This window comes from Vulpes lagopus, chromosome 4, assembly GCF_018345385.1.
Source record: "Vulpes lagopus strain Blue_001 chromosome 4, ASM1834538v1, whole genome shotgun sequence".
NCBI classification, from domain to species: domain Eukaryota; kingdom Metazoa; phylum Chordata; class Mammalia; order Carnivora; family Canidae; genus Vulpes; species Vulpes lagopus.
The window spans coordinates 78,267,032-78,283,346 of NC_054827.1; the positions used below are offsets into that span (position 1 = coordinate 78,267,032).

General features: G+C 34.3%; 1 protein-coding gene across 2 annotated transcripts in view; it reads right to left on the reverse strand.

Moving 5' to 3' along the window:
- Positions 1–16,315, reverse strand: part of ADGRV1 (adhesion G protein-coupled receptor V1) — a 530,856-nt gene that overhangs the window by 480,612 nt on the left and 33,929 nt on the right. Inside the window, exons 2-9 of one of the 2 annotated variants that reach the window (XM_041752702.1) lie at positions 13,435–13,619; positions 11,327–11,476; positions 9,728–9,823; positions 7,125–7,229; positions 5,031–5,144; positions 2,307–2,872; positions 1,690–1,960; positions 976–1,305 (exon numbers count right to left, since the gene is read on the reverse strand). In XM_041752702.1, coding sequence (XP_041608636.1) covers positions 976–1,305; positions 1,690–1,960; positions 2,307–2,872; positions 5,031–5,144; positions 7,125–7,229; positions 9,728–9,823; positions 11,327–11,476; positions 13,435–13,619 — 1,817 coding nt within the window. The other variant, XM_041752703.1, reaches the window with a different exon arrangement.

A 16,315-nucleotide genomic window follows, 5' to 3' on the forward strand; every position in this document is an offset into this window, starting at 1 on the left:
TAGAAAGGGAGCAGTTAGAAATACTACAGAAGCAAAAATAAGCCATAAAACAAAGTCTAGGCAAAAATATGAGACCAATTTAAATATGTATGTTTCAAAAAAATTAATGGAATATGAAATTTCATTTGACATATATTTCAGTTAGCAAAGTGTTAACAGGATGATAAACTCTTTATCAACCCATTCATACTAGGTGAATCTGTATTAAATTTATTTACATAACCAAAATTTAATAACCGCCCTTTATTGCTAATTTTCAGAATCAATCAATCAATATCAAATCCATGGAAAACAGAACCAAACTAACATAAGTTAAGTGCAGATTTTTTTTAATTTTGGCAATAAAAATAATGTTTTGGTTAATAAAATTTAAGAAATAAAAAAGACAAAGTGGAAGAATATGTTAGGGGGCCCTAACTTCTTTTTATTAAGAAGATAAGAATCCAGAGATTCTATCAGTAGTTAATAGACAAAGAAATAGATTTTAGCATGTTATTGAAAAATATCTACACAATCTTTCACATATTGCTTCTTTATTTCTGTAATGTTTCTTCTGCAGCATCCATTATGAAAAAAACAGTATTCATCTACAAACACTATTCCTATGTCATATTTTCCCAAACCAACTCAAAAGAATGGTAGACCTCTTTCTCTTTCTCTCTCAATCTTCCCTCTCCTCCCCTTCCTCCATTAACAATCTGTGCTACTCCATTATGTTACCCATTATTTTCTAACCTGCATTTCAAGTTGGTGTACTTTTATCACCTGATTAAAATATTAACTTTAGTAGAACCCTGGTTTTATTTATCCTTATATGACTTAGGAGCAGAAACAGTCTCTCTTTGGGCTCCCTCAACAAATTTTAGTAACCAGTGAATGGTAGATCCAAACTGTAAACGTGGACAAGATAATGGTTAGTTAACTTTCTCACACAACGTTTAACCAACATTGAAATTGTTTTAATTATTAAAGTACCTTTACTAGAAAGTGGGCCCCATTTTGAAGGAATGCATCATTTCTTATTGGTAATTTTGTAGTGACTTGGGTCTTTCGTTCTGGAAAAATCAGGTTATTTCTCCTGGACATATTTAAGATGCCATCTTTTGCTCGCAAAGGGTCCACAGCTCCAGCCGGAATATAAAGTGCAGAATAAAACATCTTCACATCTCCTTTAGTTCCTCCTTGTCTTGTGAAGCTCAGGGATAAATATCGTTCTCCTGGGCTGCTTTCAATCTTCTGGTTTTCCATAGGAAAAAATGTTATTAGGCCATAAACATCATCACTATCCTGAATGTAGAACAAAAGCTGCAGATAGAAAAATAAAATATTAAAATGTAGAATTCTCACAGCTGAGAATATCAAACTGTGTAATATCTAGGCTATTCTGATTTTTACTATTGATTTACATGTCATATCTAAGGATGATCACTTTTTATATGCAACAGAGTAAAAGATGAATCAAAAACAGATTTGATAACTTTCCTAATGTATTGTTCATGGAATTTTTTTTGAAAAGTAAATCTTTTGTTTACAGAACAATCTTGAACAACAGAAACAAACGCCATTTCCAAAACCAGTGTTGTTCCTGCTTCATCAAACTAAACAGAGAAGTGATTTGTGTGATCACATTCTTTGGCTCTTCTGTGACACAGAAATATGTATACAAGTAAAGCATAACAAATGATCTACCTCAGCTGGCTCGCTCACTTCTGCACCTCCTCGTATTGTATGAGGCAAAATCCGAAGTAGATAAGCTTCTGCCTCTTCTGGAAGATCATCATTAACTACAGTAAGAGGAATTGATGCCAACATCTGCCCTTGTGCAAAATGGAGAACTCCAGAACTTGGTCTGATATCTGCTGTTACCAGTGAGGGATCACTGCTATTCCGTGTCAATTCCCAGTTCACAGAAATATTCCCATGGGTGCCACCATTTCTAACCACTGTAATTTCTTCAAATCTAGAATTTTAAAGAAATATATATGGTTACATATTATACTGTGTTTCCCTTAGCTAGGCTTTTTCAATGTCAACAGGGCCATCGGATATTGGCAAAAGCAGAATCCATATAATAAAGAATGAATGGTGATTTTTAATATGAAAGGGTAGACACATAGATGTGTCCCAGGAGTCTATCATAATATAAGTTAACTTGCATATTTAAATCACTCTGAAAATAAGAAAGAAAATAGGGAAACCATGGTGGAAGCTCATGAGAGTTCAGCACTATGTCCAACATCACAAATACTAAATCTTAGAATAATACATTAAAATAATTGTAGTAGAAGGTTTAAAATAAACCATACCTTGATGTTGTATCTTCATCAATTACAACTGTCCTTTCAAATAAGATACTGTTGAATGAGAGGACTCCATAAGGTTTGTCATTTGGCTTAATGGTGATTTGCACAATAGAAGGGCCTAATAGCACAGCATCTCCCTGCAAGGTATCTTTTAGTAATACAACATGAAATGACTCAGCAATCTCTGGAATGGTGTCATCAACTATTTGAAATTTTAGGTGTGATTCATGAATAAAAGGTGGAAAAACAATTGTTGTGGTCGGCTGAAGATCAATGAAGTCTAAATTTTGTTGGGCATGTGCTGTTGAATTCCCAGTTATAATAACATAACTGATTGAAACTTCATATTCATCAGATCCAATCAGATTCCCATTGTCATCTTTTCCACGAACCACTGGAATTAGGAGTATGTGGTCTTCCTCAGGGACCAAATAAACATTCTGAAGGAATCTCACGGGACTATCATTTTTCTTAATGATTATCTCAACTGAGCTCCTAGAGGTGTTGATCTCAGCTCCTCCTTCTACACTTTTCAGTTGAATCAAAAATATTTCATCATTTTCTGGTACCTGTCAAAAAATATAAACAGTAGCAAAAATATCAATAGCCAAAATATCTGCAAAGAAACCAAAGTGTACCAAGTCACTATGTTTCAGTACAAACACAGAAACAAAAAATGTTTTAACTGAAGGGAGCAGATACAGAGGCTTGTTCATATATATTTTGGATAGGGAAGGAAAAGTTCATAAAGCAATGGTATGGTCAGGTATTAAAGCAAAGGTATAATGTCTTTGAACCTGATCAATCTTTAGGTAATGCTAATGATTTGACAGTAAAGCTGGACATAAAATTTAATGGTTTTATCAAATTGGTAGTGTCAGAAATAACATGACAGTTATCCAGTAATAATATATAAGAACTTTTAAGAATCTGGAATGGTATTATTATAGATATATAATATCTAAAAATCTGGAAAACTACATTAAACATCACATGCAAACTGTTTTCAACCATGTGAATTATTCTTCTTTTCTCTAAATGATATCTAATTCATAAGATAATCATATCAAACCAATCATATGATTTCCAAAATATACATCATGCCTCTGGAGAACAAGCTATATAAGAGTCATTATCAGGCAAATGATGACACTGTTAAACTTTTCTTTTCCTTTTTCTTTTTCTTTTCTTTTTTTCTTTTTTTTTGTAATTGTATAGAAATCCTAGGGATAGTCTTCACTATGCTGTTTATTTTTTTAAAAGATTTTATTTATTTATTTGACAGAGAGAGAGAAGCAGGGGCAGCAACAGAGGGAGAAGCAGGTTCCCCTACGCAGGAAGCCTGTTGTGGGGCTTGATCCCAGGGCCCCAGGATCATGACCTGAGCCAAAGGCAGACACTCAACTGACTAAGTCACCTCAGCGTCACATAAATTCTATTTTATGAGTGAAAGGGAAAAAATAAATCTTTTTACCTCAGCAATATAAGAGGTAAGGCTACTTATCTAAAAAAAAATGCCATGTTTTGATTGATGATGTTTTTATTGCCCAATTTTACTGAGGAATAATTCAAATATAATTGTAATATATCTAAAGTGTACACATGATGGTTTGATGCACATATACATTTTAGAATAACTGCTGAGATCCAGAGAATTAAAACATGCATCACCTCACATAGTTGATTCTTTTGGTGTGAGTGAGTGAATGCTTATGATCTACTCTCAGCAACTTTCAAGTATACAATACTGTATTATTAGCTGCAGGCACCATGCCGTACATTAGATCTCAGAGGATGATCTTTTAAGTTTCTATTTAAAATGTATAATAAATTGTTGCCTTAAATTATAACCTTTTCAAGTATTTAAAAACAAAAGATTTTTATTAAAGAACCAGACAAAAGAGAGTTATCAATGCCACCTAATGTTTTGTTTTTTCAAGAGAAACAATTTCTAATAATGTCTTCTAATTCATTTGTTTTTCTTCCCTGGGGATTTGTTGTGATGTGTCTTTATGATTTTTTTGTAGGAAGATAGAGAGATGGTTATAAATTCCCAGCTATGTTATTATCTCTTTTTTTCTGATACTACCAAGATTATTTCATAGAAAAGTTATGTTTTCTCTCATTTAGTTCACAAGAGATATCTTTGCACATTATTGTTCAAATCCATTTTCTTCTTAGTTGAGCTGTGTCATGTATCTCAATCCTTGGTAACTTCAATGAGAAATGTAAAAAACTAAAGCCTTCCCATGAATACAAACATTTAAAATATCCAAACAAAAGAATACCAATTACAGTAGAATTTTTTTTGTTTTTATAGTAAAATCATAGTAAATTATAGTAAAATCTATCCAGCATAAGGATAGGTATAGCTCTACCTCAGCTCAAAGCTGAAATCACTAACAAAAATCAATTATCAAGGTTTATAAAATGCTCAAGTCTTAGTATTAAATGTGGTTGCCAATTATATTCAGGTTCATCAGCTTTTAGATATACAGTTTAATATAAAATAAATCAGGCAAATATTAACCAAATAGATTCCAAAATCACTATTTATATCTAAAGTATATACTAACTAGTTAGTACAATACACTAACTTTACATAGGACTATGTTCTTGAATAATTTCAAATACTGAATACAATTTAATACTTGACATAATGTTCTCTAACATGCCAGTACTACAGGCACGGTTCCTGTTCCACTGAAGCATTTAATATTATCTCACCTCATCATCAAGTACTGTCAAGTTATAAACTACTGTTGCTCTGCCAGGGGGAAAGGTGATGTTTCCTTTAACTGGGCTCAAATCTTCTTCAGGTGGATTTGGGCCACTCTCTACCTGCAAAGAAACACACAGTGCCATCAATAAACACAAAATTTTCACAAGAGTATGAAAGCATTGCTGTGACTTCGACTAACAAAAATCTGAAGTTTACTTAAAAACCTTTTGCCAGGGCAGCTCGGGTGGCTCAGCGGTTTAGCGCCGGCTTCAGCCTGGGGCGTGATCCTGGAGACCCGGAATCGAGTCCCGCGTTGGGTTCCCTGCATGGAGCCTGCTTCTCCCTCTGCCTGTGTCTCTGCCTCTCTCTCTCTCTGTGTCTCTAATGAATAAGTAAATAAAATCTTAAAAAAAAAAAAAAAACCTTTTGCCAGAAGAACTATAGAAAACCGTATGTGAGTCTGCCCTTCTAGTTAACAGTCAAGGCCTATAAAATAGTTATAGATCTTGACTATAATCACATTAAACTACATGGTTTCCTAGAGCTTTCTTTTTTTCTCAGCCATTATATTAAACCTGAGGGGGAAAAAAATCTATCTTTTCTTAAGAGGAAGGTACTCAAAATTGGTAAATTCTCTTAGGTAATATAATCAAATGGTAGTACCACTACTGACTGTGTAACATCAGGCAAGATATTAAAAAACTCTGAGCGGCACTTTCCTCATCCTCAAAATAGGCATAGTAACAGCCACTTCACAGGCTAGATGTGAAGATGCAATAAAATCATTCCTTTTGAAAAGTACTCTGTGCTTGATCCTTTTCACGTGCTAAGGCTATAGCAGGGAACAAGCAAGCTCCCTACCCACAAGGACCTTACATTTAATGAAAGGGAAAAATGACAAATAAATATGTATTTTTCAGATAATGATAAGTATTATGGAGAAAAAATTAAGAAGGGCATGAGGGAGACGGGGCTCTGGGAAGAGACACTGGTTTTATGTGCACTAAGAATCAGTGTAAAGCACTTAAAACAGTATATGGCAACATTAAGTGCTTAGTAAATGTTAGTTGTAATTATTTCTATAAAACAAAGGCTCAAGACTCAGGAAAATGACTCTAGACATCCATAAAATACAATTCAGAATTTGTGATTTTGTTTATCCTTTCCACAGCCAATTTTTTTCCAATTCTTCCCACATGTATTCAATGCATTTTCAAAAATATACTGCATAAGCACATATCTTTAAGTACATGAAACATTCCTTAAGGCTTCTTTGTAGAACTTGCAAGACTACCGCATATTTAATTAGAGTTACAATGTTTTTCATGAATTACTCCCTTATGACACTTTATTTTTTTATAAAATTAACATAACCATTCTATGATGGAAGTCTCCACAAGCACAAGAAAAACTCTTGACATGATATCTTACTCATGTCAAATGCTGTAACATCTATGGACCTCCATGGTGAAGTGTGACTGCTCTTAACAGCATCCATTTGAGTATTTTTTTAAATGGGGAATGTAAATGGGGGAAGACTAGACATCAAATAATTTTACATAAGCCTAAGTAATCCATGGGCATTTTTAAAATTTATTCCTTGAAAAGGTTTATCATAAAGATTCTTTTAAAAAAATATTTTATTTATTTATTCATGAGAGAGGCAGAGTGAGAGGCAGAGATATAGGCAGAAGAAGAAGCAGGCTCCCCACAGGGTGCCCGATGTGGGACTCAATCCCAGGACCCTGGGATCATGCCCTGAGCCAAAGGCAGATGCTCAACCCCTGAGCCACCCAGGAGTCCCTATCATAAAGGTTCTATGAATTTTACAGGATTAACATTACTATTATTTTATGTTGTGGTTTATTACCAACCTTGTATATAAAATGATACATTGTGTTTCATGATAGTATACTGTATGTGAGCAGCAAGCAAAACATTTTTTATTAACCATAAAATTTATCAGATAATATTTACTTTTATTTCATTTTTATTAAGGGCCATGCTTATTATACAAAAGACCTTAATTTTTTAAGTTACAGCTACCTGATACAAACTCTGAAGTCTTACCATTTAAAGTAATTTCAGAGTATACTTACCTCAAAAGTCACAGTGACCATTCCATAAGTCCCTTTTTCTCTGATGAGAGTAAGAGGCACAGATTCATTTCTGCCCCTGGGCTCACTCACTGTGACTGAAAAAGGCTATTGGGAAGAGCAAAGACAATCAGGCACTCATCAACCAGAGGTAGAAGTGGTACAAATTGTTACCTTAGAAATACTGTATTTACGTAGACAAATTAATCTACATGGTATGCTAAGAATGTGGTAGCATTTCCAGCATTAATAAACTGCAGCTAATAAAAATGCTTGAAAGGTTCAAAATAATAGTGTAAAGGCAACATAAAACTAGTCGGGCAAAAGATGCAAGTTCCTGCCCTGGTTCTACCATTCATTAGCTAGCTGCTTTGCTGAAGGATCTTAAAGGTCATCTAGCTGAAAGATGAGAAATTCAAATGCTCACAAAGGCCCTGGATGTCCCAAAACCAAGTTGTGTCTCCACACCAGAGCAGCTCATTGGGACCACTCACTGGGAGCTCCACCAAAAGGCTTTGCTCTAATCCACTATGCCCTCCTCCTTGGTCCGCTTGACAATGAAAAGCAAAGAACTGCTAAAGATTTTCAAGACATGATCACTGAAGGAAAGAAGTCAGGACTTCAAATACTGAAATGTGTTTGGCTGCCTGAAACCAGGTCTAGAGAGGAAGAGGGAAGAAGCCAGGTGCATGCTAGCTAGGGCGGCAGTGACCATCTTTCCATGGTGACACCAAATCTCAGTGTCCCTCTCCATAAACAGGGATAGGAATGCCTGTCCCAAAGACATCAAACATAATCAGTGTTATCTTCATCATCAACATAATTATTATCCAGGCCAGGAACCAAAGTCAGCCTATTTTGCAACTAGTGTGAGCTCAACAGTTACTCTGTTTAATTTTTACCACATGGGTCAGGTGGCCAGTCTGGGCTGCCTGGAATAGTCAGGGACCTGCGACCAATGCTAGAGACCAGGATCATCCCCAGAGGCTAAAAAGTAGTATGTCAAAAGGAAGAAGAAAGGAAGGAAGCAGGGAATGAAGTAGGGAGGGAGGAAGGGAGAGCAAAAGAAAAGAAATTTTAAAAAAGAAAAGAAATGAAACCTTTAAACAAGTCAGTATGAGGTTAGGGGTAATAAGTTGGGAGTGAATATAGAAGAAAGACAGTAGGAGAAAAATTAAGCAATTAAGGGAGCCTGCTTCATAATTAACTAGTGTTTCCCTATCATTTAAATAGAAATGACTGATTAATTAATTTAATTAATTTTGTAAATGACAATATAATGGAGGTCACAAAATGTCTACTATATTGACATTATCCACATCTTTTTTAATAAAGATACTGCAATTAAAAGATCATATTTATCTATAGCCTTCCTTGTTTCAAAGATAATTTAAGGTAAGAAAATGACATATAATACAGCAATTGTAGCAGCAATCTAAATTGGAAAATAAATAAAAAGCTGGGGAGTTTCACATCATCTTTTAGTAATGATAATTAGTAACATGATTCAAAAAGACTCAGTATCAGGAAGGTTATTGTAGTCTAAAACTTAGTGGCAAAATCCAATTGTATCCAAGATAAATTTTGTTTTAAGAGCTGGAAACAATTTCTCTCAAGGAGGAATCTGTTTTGAGTATTTGTTTCTAAAGATAAAACTCTCTGAACATACTGGCCAGGGATACAGGAATACAATGATCAAGGAGAAAAAAATGAATTGCTGAGCAAAACTAAGGGGGATGATAAGGAGTTTCATCCTTTAAGAAATATTAATAAGTGAGAAAAGTCTCAGGGTATGGATTGACTACAGAATTTTTAAGAACTATAATATCTTCATTCTATTCAATTCTAAGTTTATTATAGGTTTTTCCAGCACTCTTCCAATAAGTTTTTCTTATCTCCCAACTTTCAGAGGAGGCTGACAAACAATATTTTAAGTGGCAGCTAAGGAAATCAAGCAAAAGGAACTATAGAATCTGCTGCAGACTTAATGTCTGTGCCCCTCCCCACACCAACCCAAAGTCATGTTCAAATCCTAGGAGGTTTGGCCTTGTGGAGATGATTAGGTCGTGATGGCAAAGTTCTCGTTCTCAGAAATGGGATTAGTGTCCTTAAGCCCCGGAGAGCTCCTCTGCCCCGCCTGTCCTATGAAAGCACAGTAAGAAGACAACATCCAGAAAGCAGGCCTTTACCAGACATAGAATCTGCCAGCACCTTTGATCTTGGACTTCTCAGCCTCCAGAACTGTGAGACAGATATTTCTGTTGTTTGTAAGCCACTAGCCTACAGAATTCTGTTACAGCACGCGGAATGGCTAAGACAACATCCAAGTTAGAGACCACCAAAGGAGGTAACGAATGAGTCAGGTGGAATGATCATCAGGAGATTAGGACAAGAGATGGCCAGGCTCACATAGGCCTCCTCGATCTAAAGAAATCCTAGGCAGAACAAATGAATAGTCTATAGAATGTGGGACATGGATAGAGATCGAGTGAATTTTATTTAAATACCAAATGGCAGGATGATACCAGGTGACATCATGAAAAATAACCAAAAAAATTAAATAATTATCATCTAGCAACCACAGACTAATCAAATTGTAATCATACCATATTAAATGAAATAATTCCAAATGCATTGTCATTTGATAATATTGTCACAGTCACAGTCCTTGGCCATCCAAGCTTCACATTTGCTGGAGGTTTCTAAAATAAAAGCCCAAAAATAAGTTAATGAAATTAAAAATATGAGGAACAGAGAGTCTTTTTTTTTAAAAGATTCATTTATTTATTTTGGAGAGAGAGAAGACTTCAGTGATTGTGCAGGGAACCTGATGTGGGACTCAATCTCATAATATCATGACCTGAGCTGAAGGCAGATGCTCAGCTGCTCAACCAACTGAGCCACTCAGGCGCCCAGAGAATCATTTTAAAAGTTTCTCTCTTTATGTAATTGTTTAGAATATATGTAAAAATACAAGCACACTTTTAATGCAGATTAAGAAAATATATTCAAACTAAGTTAACATGGTAAAAAAAGTTACAAATAAAAACTTTCCAAAAAGTTTTAAAAAACATTAATCACTGGCTATTAAAATATAAATCATTATAATGGATAAGTAATCACTGGCTAGTAATGACATAATTACTCTAACGTCATTACTAATGTAACAGAGAAGTAAGCAGTATGAAATTCTATTCAAATATGATTTTTTTCTTACACTACAAAAGGTCCTAAAATTTAAGATTTATTCTATAAAGCATAGAACCAAATTAAAGCTGAAATATTAAGATATTTTTTCTAGGGGATCCCTGGGTGGCTCAGCGGTTTAGCGCCTGCCTTCGGCCCAGGGCGTGATCCTGGAGTCCCAGGATCAAGACCCACATTAGGCTCCCTGCGAGCAGCCTGCTTCTCCCTCTGCCTGTGTCTCTGCCTCTCTCTGTCTCTCTCTCTCTGTCTTTCATGAATAAATAAATAAAATATTTAAAAAATAATAAACAATAAAATACATAAACTATCTTTTCTAATCAATAAGGGAAAACATTTCTATAACATTTCTATTGATATGCAACAGAACCATAAAGGAATATGCAAAAAAGTAATATATAAAAGCAAAACAGGATTATTTTTAAAGTATCATTTTCACAAAAATTTTACTTATATTGACATAATCATTTTAAAAAAAATTCTCAATGCCACTCAGAAAAATTAACTAGAGCAGTGTTAGCAGGCATTACCTCAACCTAATAGATCAAACCATAAAGGACAATTTAAACCTTAGGCTATTCAACCATTTTTCCCAGGGGCAGTCCAAAATGATTCTAAGGCGCAGGGACCTCCCACTTCCACGCCTGCTTTTTGTATCCCTTTCCTTTGAACTCAGAAGTCTTGGTCATTCTTTGTGCATCTGGTAGCAGGGGAGGGATAAAAGAGAAAAGGGCCAAATGGAAGACAGGTTTTCTGGAGCATCTGTCACGGCAATTCCTAAATAAGCTGAGTGGATCCAAAAACTAACTGTAGAATCTTCTAAACAAGATTGTCTGAGGAATAATAACCAGACCGTGGAACTGCCAAAGAGGTTGTCAGTTCTGAGTTCTATGAAAACCACCTCCAGTCTCTAGATGGGCTTATCTCCAGAGAAACATATTTTTAAGCACTGCAAGGTTTCTATGAGTTACAGGTGGGTGGGAGGGGCAAGAAGGACTTACCTGTAATGTTAAGTGAAAAATAAAAGTTTCATCAGGCTCTGGTAAGTCGTCATCACACACTGCTATGTACACTGTCCTGTTTGTTTCTCCAACAGGGATAAACGCTGCAGCATATGTATCAAAAAAGTCACCAGTGTCATCTCCATACAGCTATCAAACGCAAAATATAGATAGTTCTTATAACATAGTGTTAGGACAAGCAAAACTGATACTAATTGGAGCGATCAACACAAAAAACAGGAATCATCAACTCACACTGATGTTTACAGATAGGATGTGCAAAAACAAAACAAATATTTAACAACTGATAAAAAATATCCTCAAAAAAACATTATTAAAAATGATTTGAAACAAAAAATATTTGCTTATGCTCTGGAAGGTAAAGAAATCATTACACAAAAAAGTAATAAGTATATAGCAAAGTAAGGATGTGAATTTTTTTCCCTGCCTCTTGGTCTGAAGTGGATAACAGAAGAACTCACAAGAAAATAAATTGTAGCTAAAATGCTCCCAAAGAAGAGGTGAAATAGCCTGCCAAAATATATCAGGAAAATCAATTATTTACCCTATGGATTTCAAAGAAATGATTTTTCCAAAACTTTCAACTGAAATTTTATTTATATTTTCCCGTAACTCAAATAAAGACCCAATTCCTTTAGCATTCCAAATTATTAGTCACCAATAAACTTTTCCTTAACATTTTAAGACCTCATTCTGTAACACAGACATAGCTAATAAGATTTTCAAGGGAATAATAATTATAAAATTATAAAGAAGCAACTTCTTGTGCAGATCTAAATGAGATTTGTTTTGCCAACCAACTCAAAATGAACTTAGCTACTAGGAAAAAAACTATGATTTAGTAAAAATAAGAAACGAAGAACATGTATAGAAAAATTATAGTCAATGTCTAGTTTATAAAAATAAAGCTTAAATACTTGAGATATCCAATCAAGCTGTTAAGAGTATTTTTAAGGAACTTGTACTCCTTAACATAGAAAATAGCAGACTTTTAGAAAAGCATTAACTATCAAGAGCCACTGAAACAAATAAAACAGAGTAATCCAACCCAAAACATGACTTAACAATCCAAAATATGCAAAAATTGATACATATTTTAACACTTTCATCAAAGTAGCATTTATAGCAGCAAATACTGGAAGCAACCTCAATGAAAAACAGGTGAAAATGATTGGGAAATGATGATGTCATCATCCAGAGAAGCTGTGAAAATGACAGGGCAACCCCTGAACATTCCTATGATACAATCAAAATTATGCATAAAAGATTACCAACTACAATGTATACTCAAGTTCAAATGAATTCAGTAAATATATATGCACGTCATAAATTAAAAACTAAAAGCAATGCACAAAATTATAAAACTGGATTTATTTCATAGGTTGTTTTTCTTCTTTATCTCTTTTTGCAATGTTTGCGATGTGCTAATTTAACCTATTGCTTCAAAACCTACTTTTGAAAGAAAATTTTGAGTACTTTGGGCCTCAACTAGTGCAATATTCTTAGTGGTCATATGACATTACTTTCAGGTTAAACACAAATATATGCATACATAATCCATCCAATGACTAAACTGTGTGCGAGACAGCTTGATAGTTTAACAAACCATGCCTAACTTCTACTTAAGTTAATGTACTTCATTTCTCCCAAGCTCTCTGACAAAATTCATTTTTAATTTGCCATTTTTCTGCTTTTAAATATTTTATTTATTGTCCCTAAACCACTGAAATAAATATCAGATAAATAAATATCTGAGCAGAGATATTGACTTGAATTCAAATTACTCAAATTTTCTTTTACTTAGAAATACTTAGTGATACCTTTGTTTTTTATCTGTTTTAAAATAAATATATGAACATTTAAAAATAATCAGTCTATATCTTTAAATACTATTGTCAAGTACATATACTACCTTGGGGCACTGTATAAAATCTATACGAAATATAAGTGGAATAGTGTAACTGCAAATAATTTATCATAATGAAACTACTCAGAATCTCAAACAGTTAAAAAAAATTTCTGTCATTGAAACTAAAAAAATTTCATATCATCTACTTCAGTAAGAATAGAGCTACATCATTTCTTACCGATACAATCGCAGTGACATTTGCCGGCTCTCCTATTCTTTCGATGACAAGACGAATAACTGTTGTACTTGTTTCATTAACTACAAATTTTGTTTGTCCAGCAAACCTTATTTCTGTCTCTCCAAACACAAAAGGGATGAATAAAGCTGACAGGAGATTTACTAGTAAAGATGCAGAGGGCATCCCTATGAGAAAAAAAAAAAAAAAAAAAAAAGCTTTGTTCACAAAACATATCTAATATATTTTCTTTAGACTGTGTTACCTACAGGTATAAACACAGAGTGAAGAGCTAGACAGAAAGCAACTAAGACATAAATAAATCAAATATTAAGCGTCCAACTTAAATGTGTGATCAAAGAATTAAGTTAAAAATTACAATCTCTTCTGTGGTTCTTTTTTCAATTCGTAACTACTTTTTGTTCTTTAACTTACATATCAAGATAATAGTTATCAGTAGCCTTGAACATATTTATTAAATTAGCATTTAAAAATTTTTTGACCCTCTAATTTATTCTAAGAAAGACATAAAGCAGTACTTTTGGAAATGGAATTAAAGCCCATATTTCCCCCAAATAAAACTGTAAAATGCAGCTAAAGGTAAAAAATTCAAATGGGATCAATAATCCTAATGGGGCTTCTTTGTCTTTTTATTTGATGATCACACAAATATGAGAGAATTCTTAAAAGTGGTATATAAAAGCAGCTGAAGCTAAAACTTTATTAATAAATTGATTTCTTGGTTGTGTCTATCTTTTCCTGAAATTTGTCTTGACAATGTTTTTAAAAATGTTTTAGTTATTGCAAGAAATGCTAATGCTTTCAACATAAATTTCCAGGACTTAAATTTCTCCCATTTTATTAGCTAAAATTCTAATATCATTTCTTTAGAAGATGTCTATGTTGTTTTAAAAATAAGCAAATTTGGCTAAGTGTGTATTTCCTTCTTTTCCATAACTTCTATGTTTCTTTCTTAACTAGAATGTGTGTGTTTATGACTCATCAATAGTGTTCCTACTTTCAGCACTGTGTAATTCAAGTGTTTTCAAAAGCACAACAGTGCAGTGGACTCTTGAAAGCAGTGTTGTTTTGTAATGTAGATGTTCCTCTAAAAATGTGAACAATTGATCTCACGGATCATTAAGATTCCAATGGATTATGTGATCAGTCACACGAACATAACAAGTTCATGTGTTTTAAAGGAGAGTTGCATTATGCACTCTATGAGCCAAAATGCTTCCTATTAATCTTTACCTTGGTCAAGAAATAATAAAACTTTCATGTATGTGGTACTTCCACCTAGCTATACATGGCTTTATTTAGAAACCACCAAACCTTGATATATTTTAGTTTAAATGCAATTTCTCAGTCAAGTATATTCAGGCAATGCAATCTGGGATTGCTTAATGATGTCTCACGTATTTATGGCTGCAAAATGCAAAGAGAGGGATGCAGAGGTCAGATGGAGTCCAGGAAGGAGAAACAGGCCAACAGGGACAGAGATCCTGGAGGATGAAGGCATTTTGTACACCTGTGCCTTCTCTCTAAGAATGTTCACTTGCAATGGAGATAAGGGACTTGGGAGGAGAAATAAAACCGGTGTCTCTTCCCTGACATCTAAGGTAGGAACCTTAACCAAAAGAAAGTTAATAAAAAAAAAAAAAATGAGAGAAAGGGAAAGAAAATGGCAAAGCCTGAGGCAGGAGATTAGGAAAAGCTCTGGGCCACCAAAGACAAGTGAAGATCTTCTGTGGAATTCTAAAGCCAGAATGATTTCACACCTCACTTATGACAAATAGTGGGAAAGAAATGAACTAGGCATGAAAAAGAGAATACAGAATGGAGGGGTGAGGAGGCAGTGAGCTTGGCCTTGGATGTGAAAGAAAAAGATCAACTTTGGTCTGTTGTGAATCTCAAAGAAAAAATTCCTTGAATGTGACATGTGACAGAATTTTGAGAGAAATTAGAAGACACCTGAAGTGAGAAAGAGTGGAAGTGAATTACAGGTTGACAAGGGGGAATCATGAAATAGGTTCTCAAAATTTGTTCTGCGTAAGAATCAACTCAAATGTTGGTTAAAATGGTAACTCACACACTCAGAAATTCTAATCCAGGTAATTTAGGTTGAGGCCCAGGAATCTGCATTCAACAGACAGCCCTATTGATTCTAATGTAACGGATCCTTGAGATACACTTTGACATACACTGTCCTAGAGTGTAAGAGTGGGAGGAGTGTGTTCCGGAGTGGATGCACGACAGGCCGCTTGTGCATCTCTGATGTAATTACTGAATTTTTCAATGCAATATGCTTGGACTTACTACAGACTTCCTTATATACATTTTTTTATATATTACTATATTATATTCTAAGATTCCATATATCCTGAAGAAGAACTGCAAAGACCTATATTACTATAGAAAGTAATCAGAATAACTAATGCAGAAGTACTGATGTTGTAGATACTTTATATAATAACAACACATTTAACCTTCACAATATCCCTGTGAAGAAGACACTAGTGGCATTAATCCCAATTATAGCTGAGGGAACTAAAGCACAGAGAGGTCAGTGAACAAAAGCGGTGCTACCTAGCTAAGGAGGTGACCAGGCAGGATTTGAAGATTCAAGTGGATCAGCAGTCCATTTGCAGACTCTACCCCATAACCACACTATACTGTCTCTTTTCCTACAAATTAGATGTCTCTATCTTAAAAAATTTGGTGGACTGCTTATGCTACATGTTTCCAAACTATCAAATCAACCTGTCAAATATTTTAAACTCATGCACAATAACCAAAACTACCATAAAGCTGTATAATTACAAGTCTCCTAAAAGTCTTCACATTATACTATTCTAATAAACATTACATTTATTTAACAGAA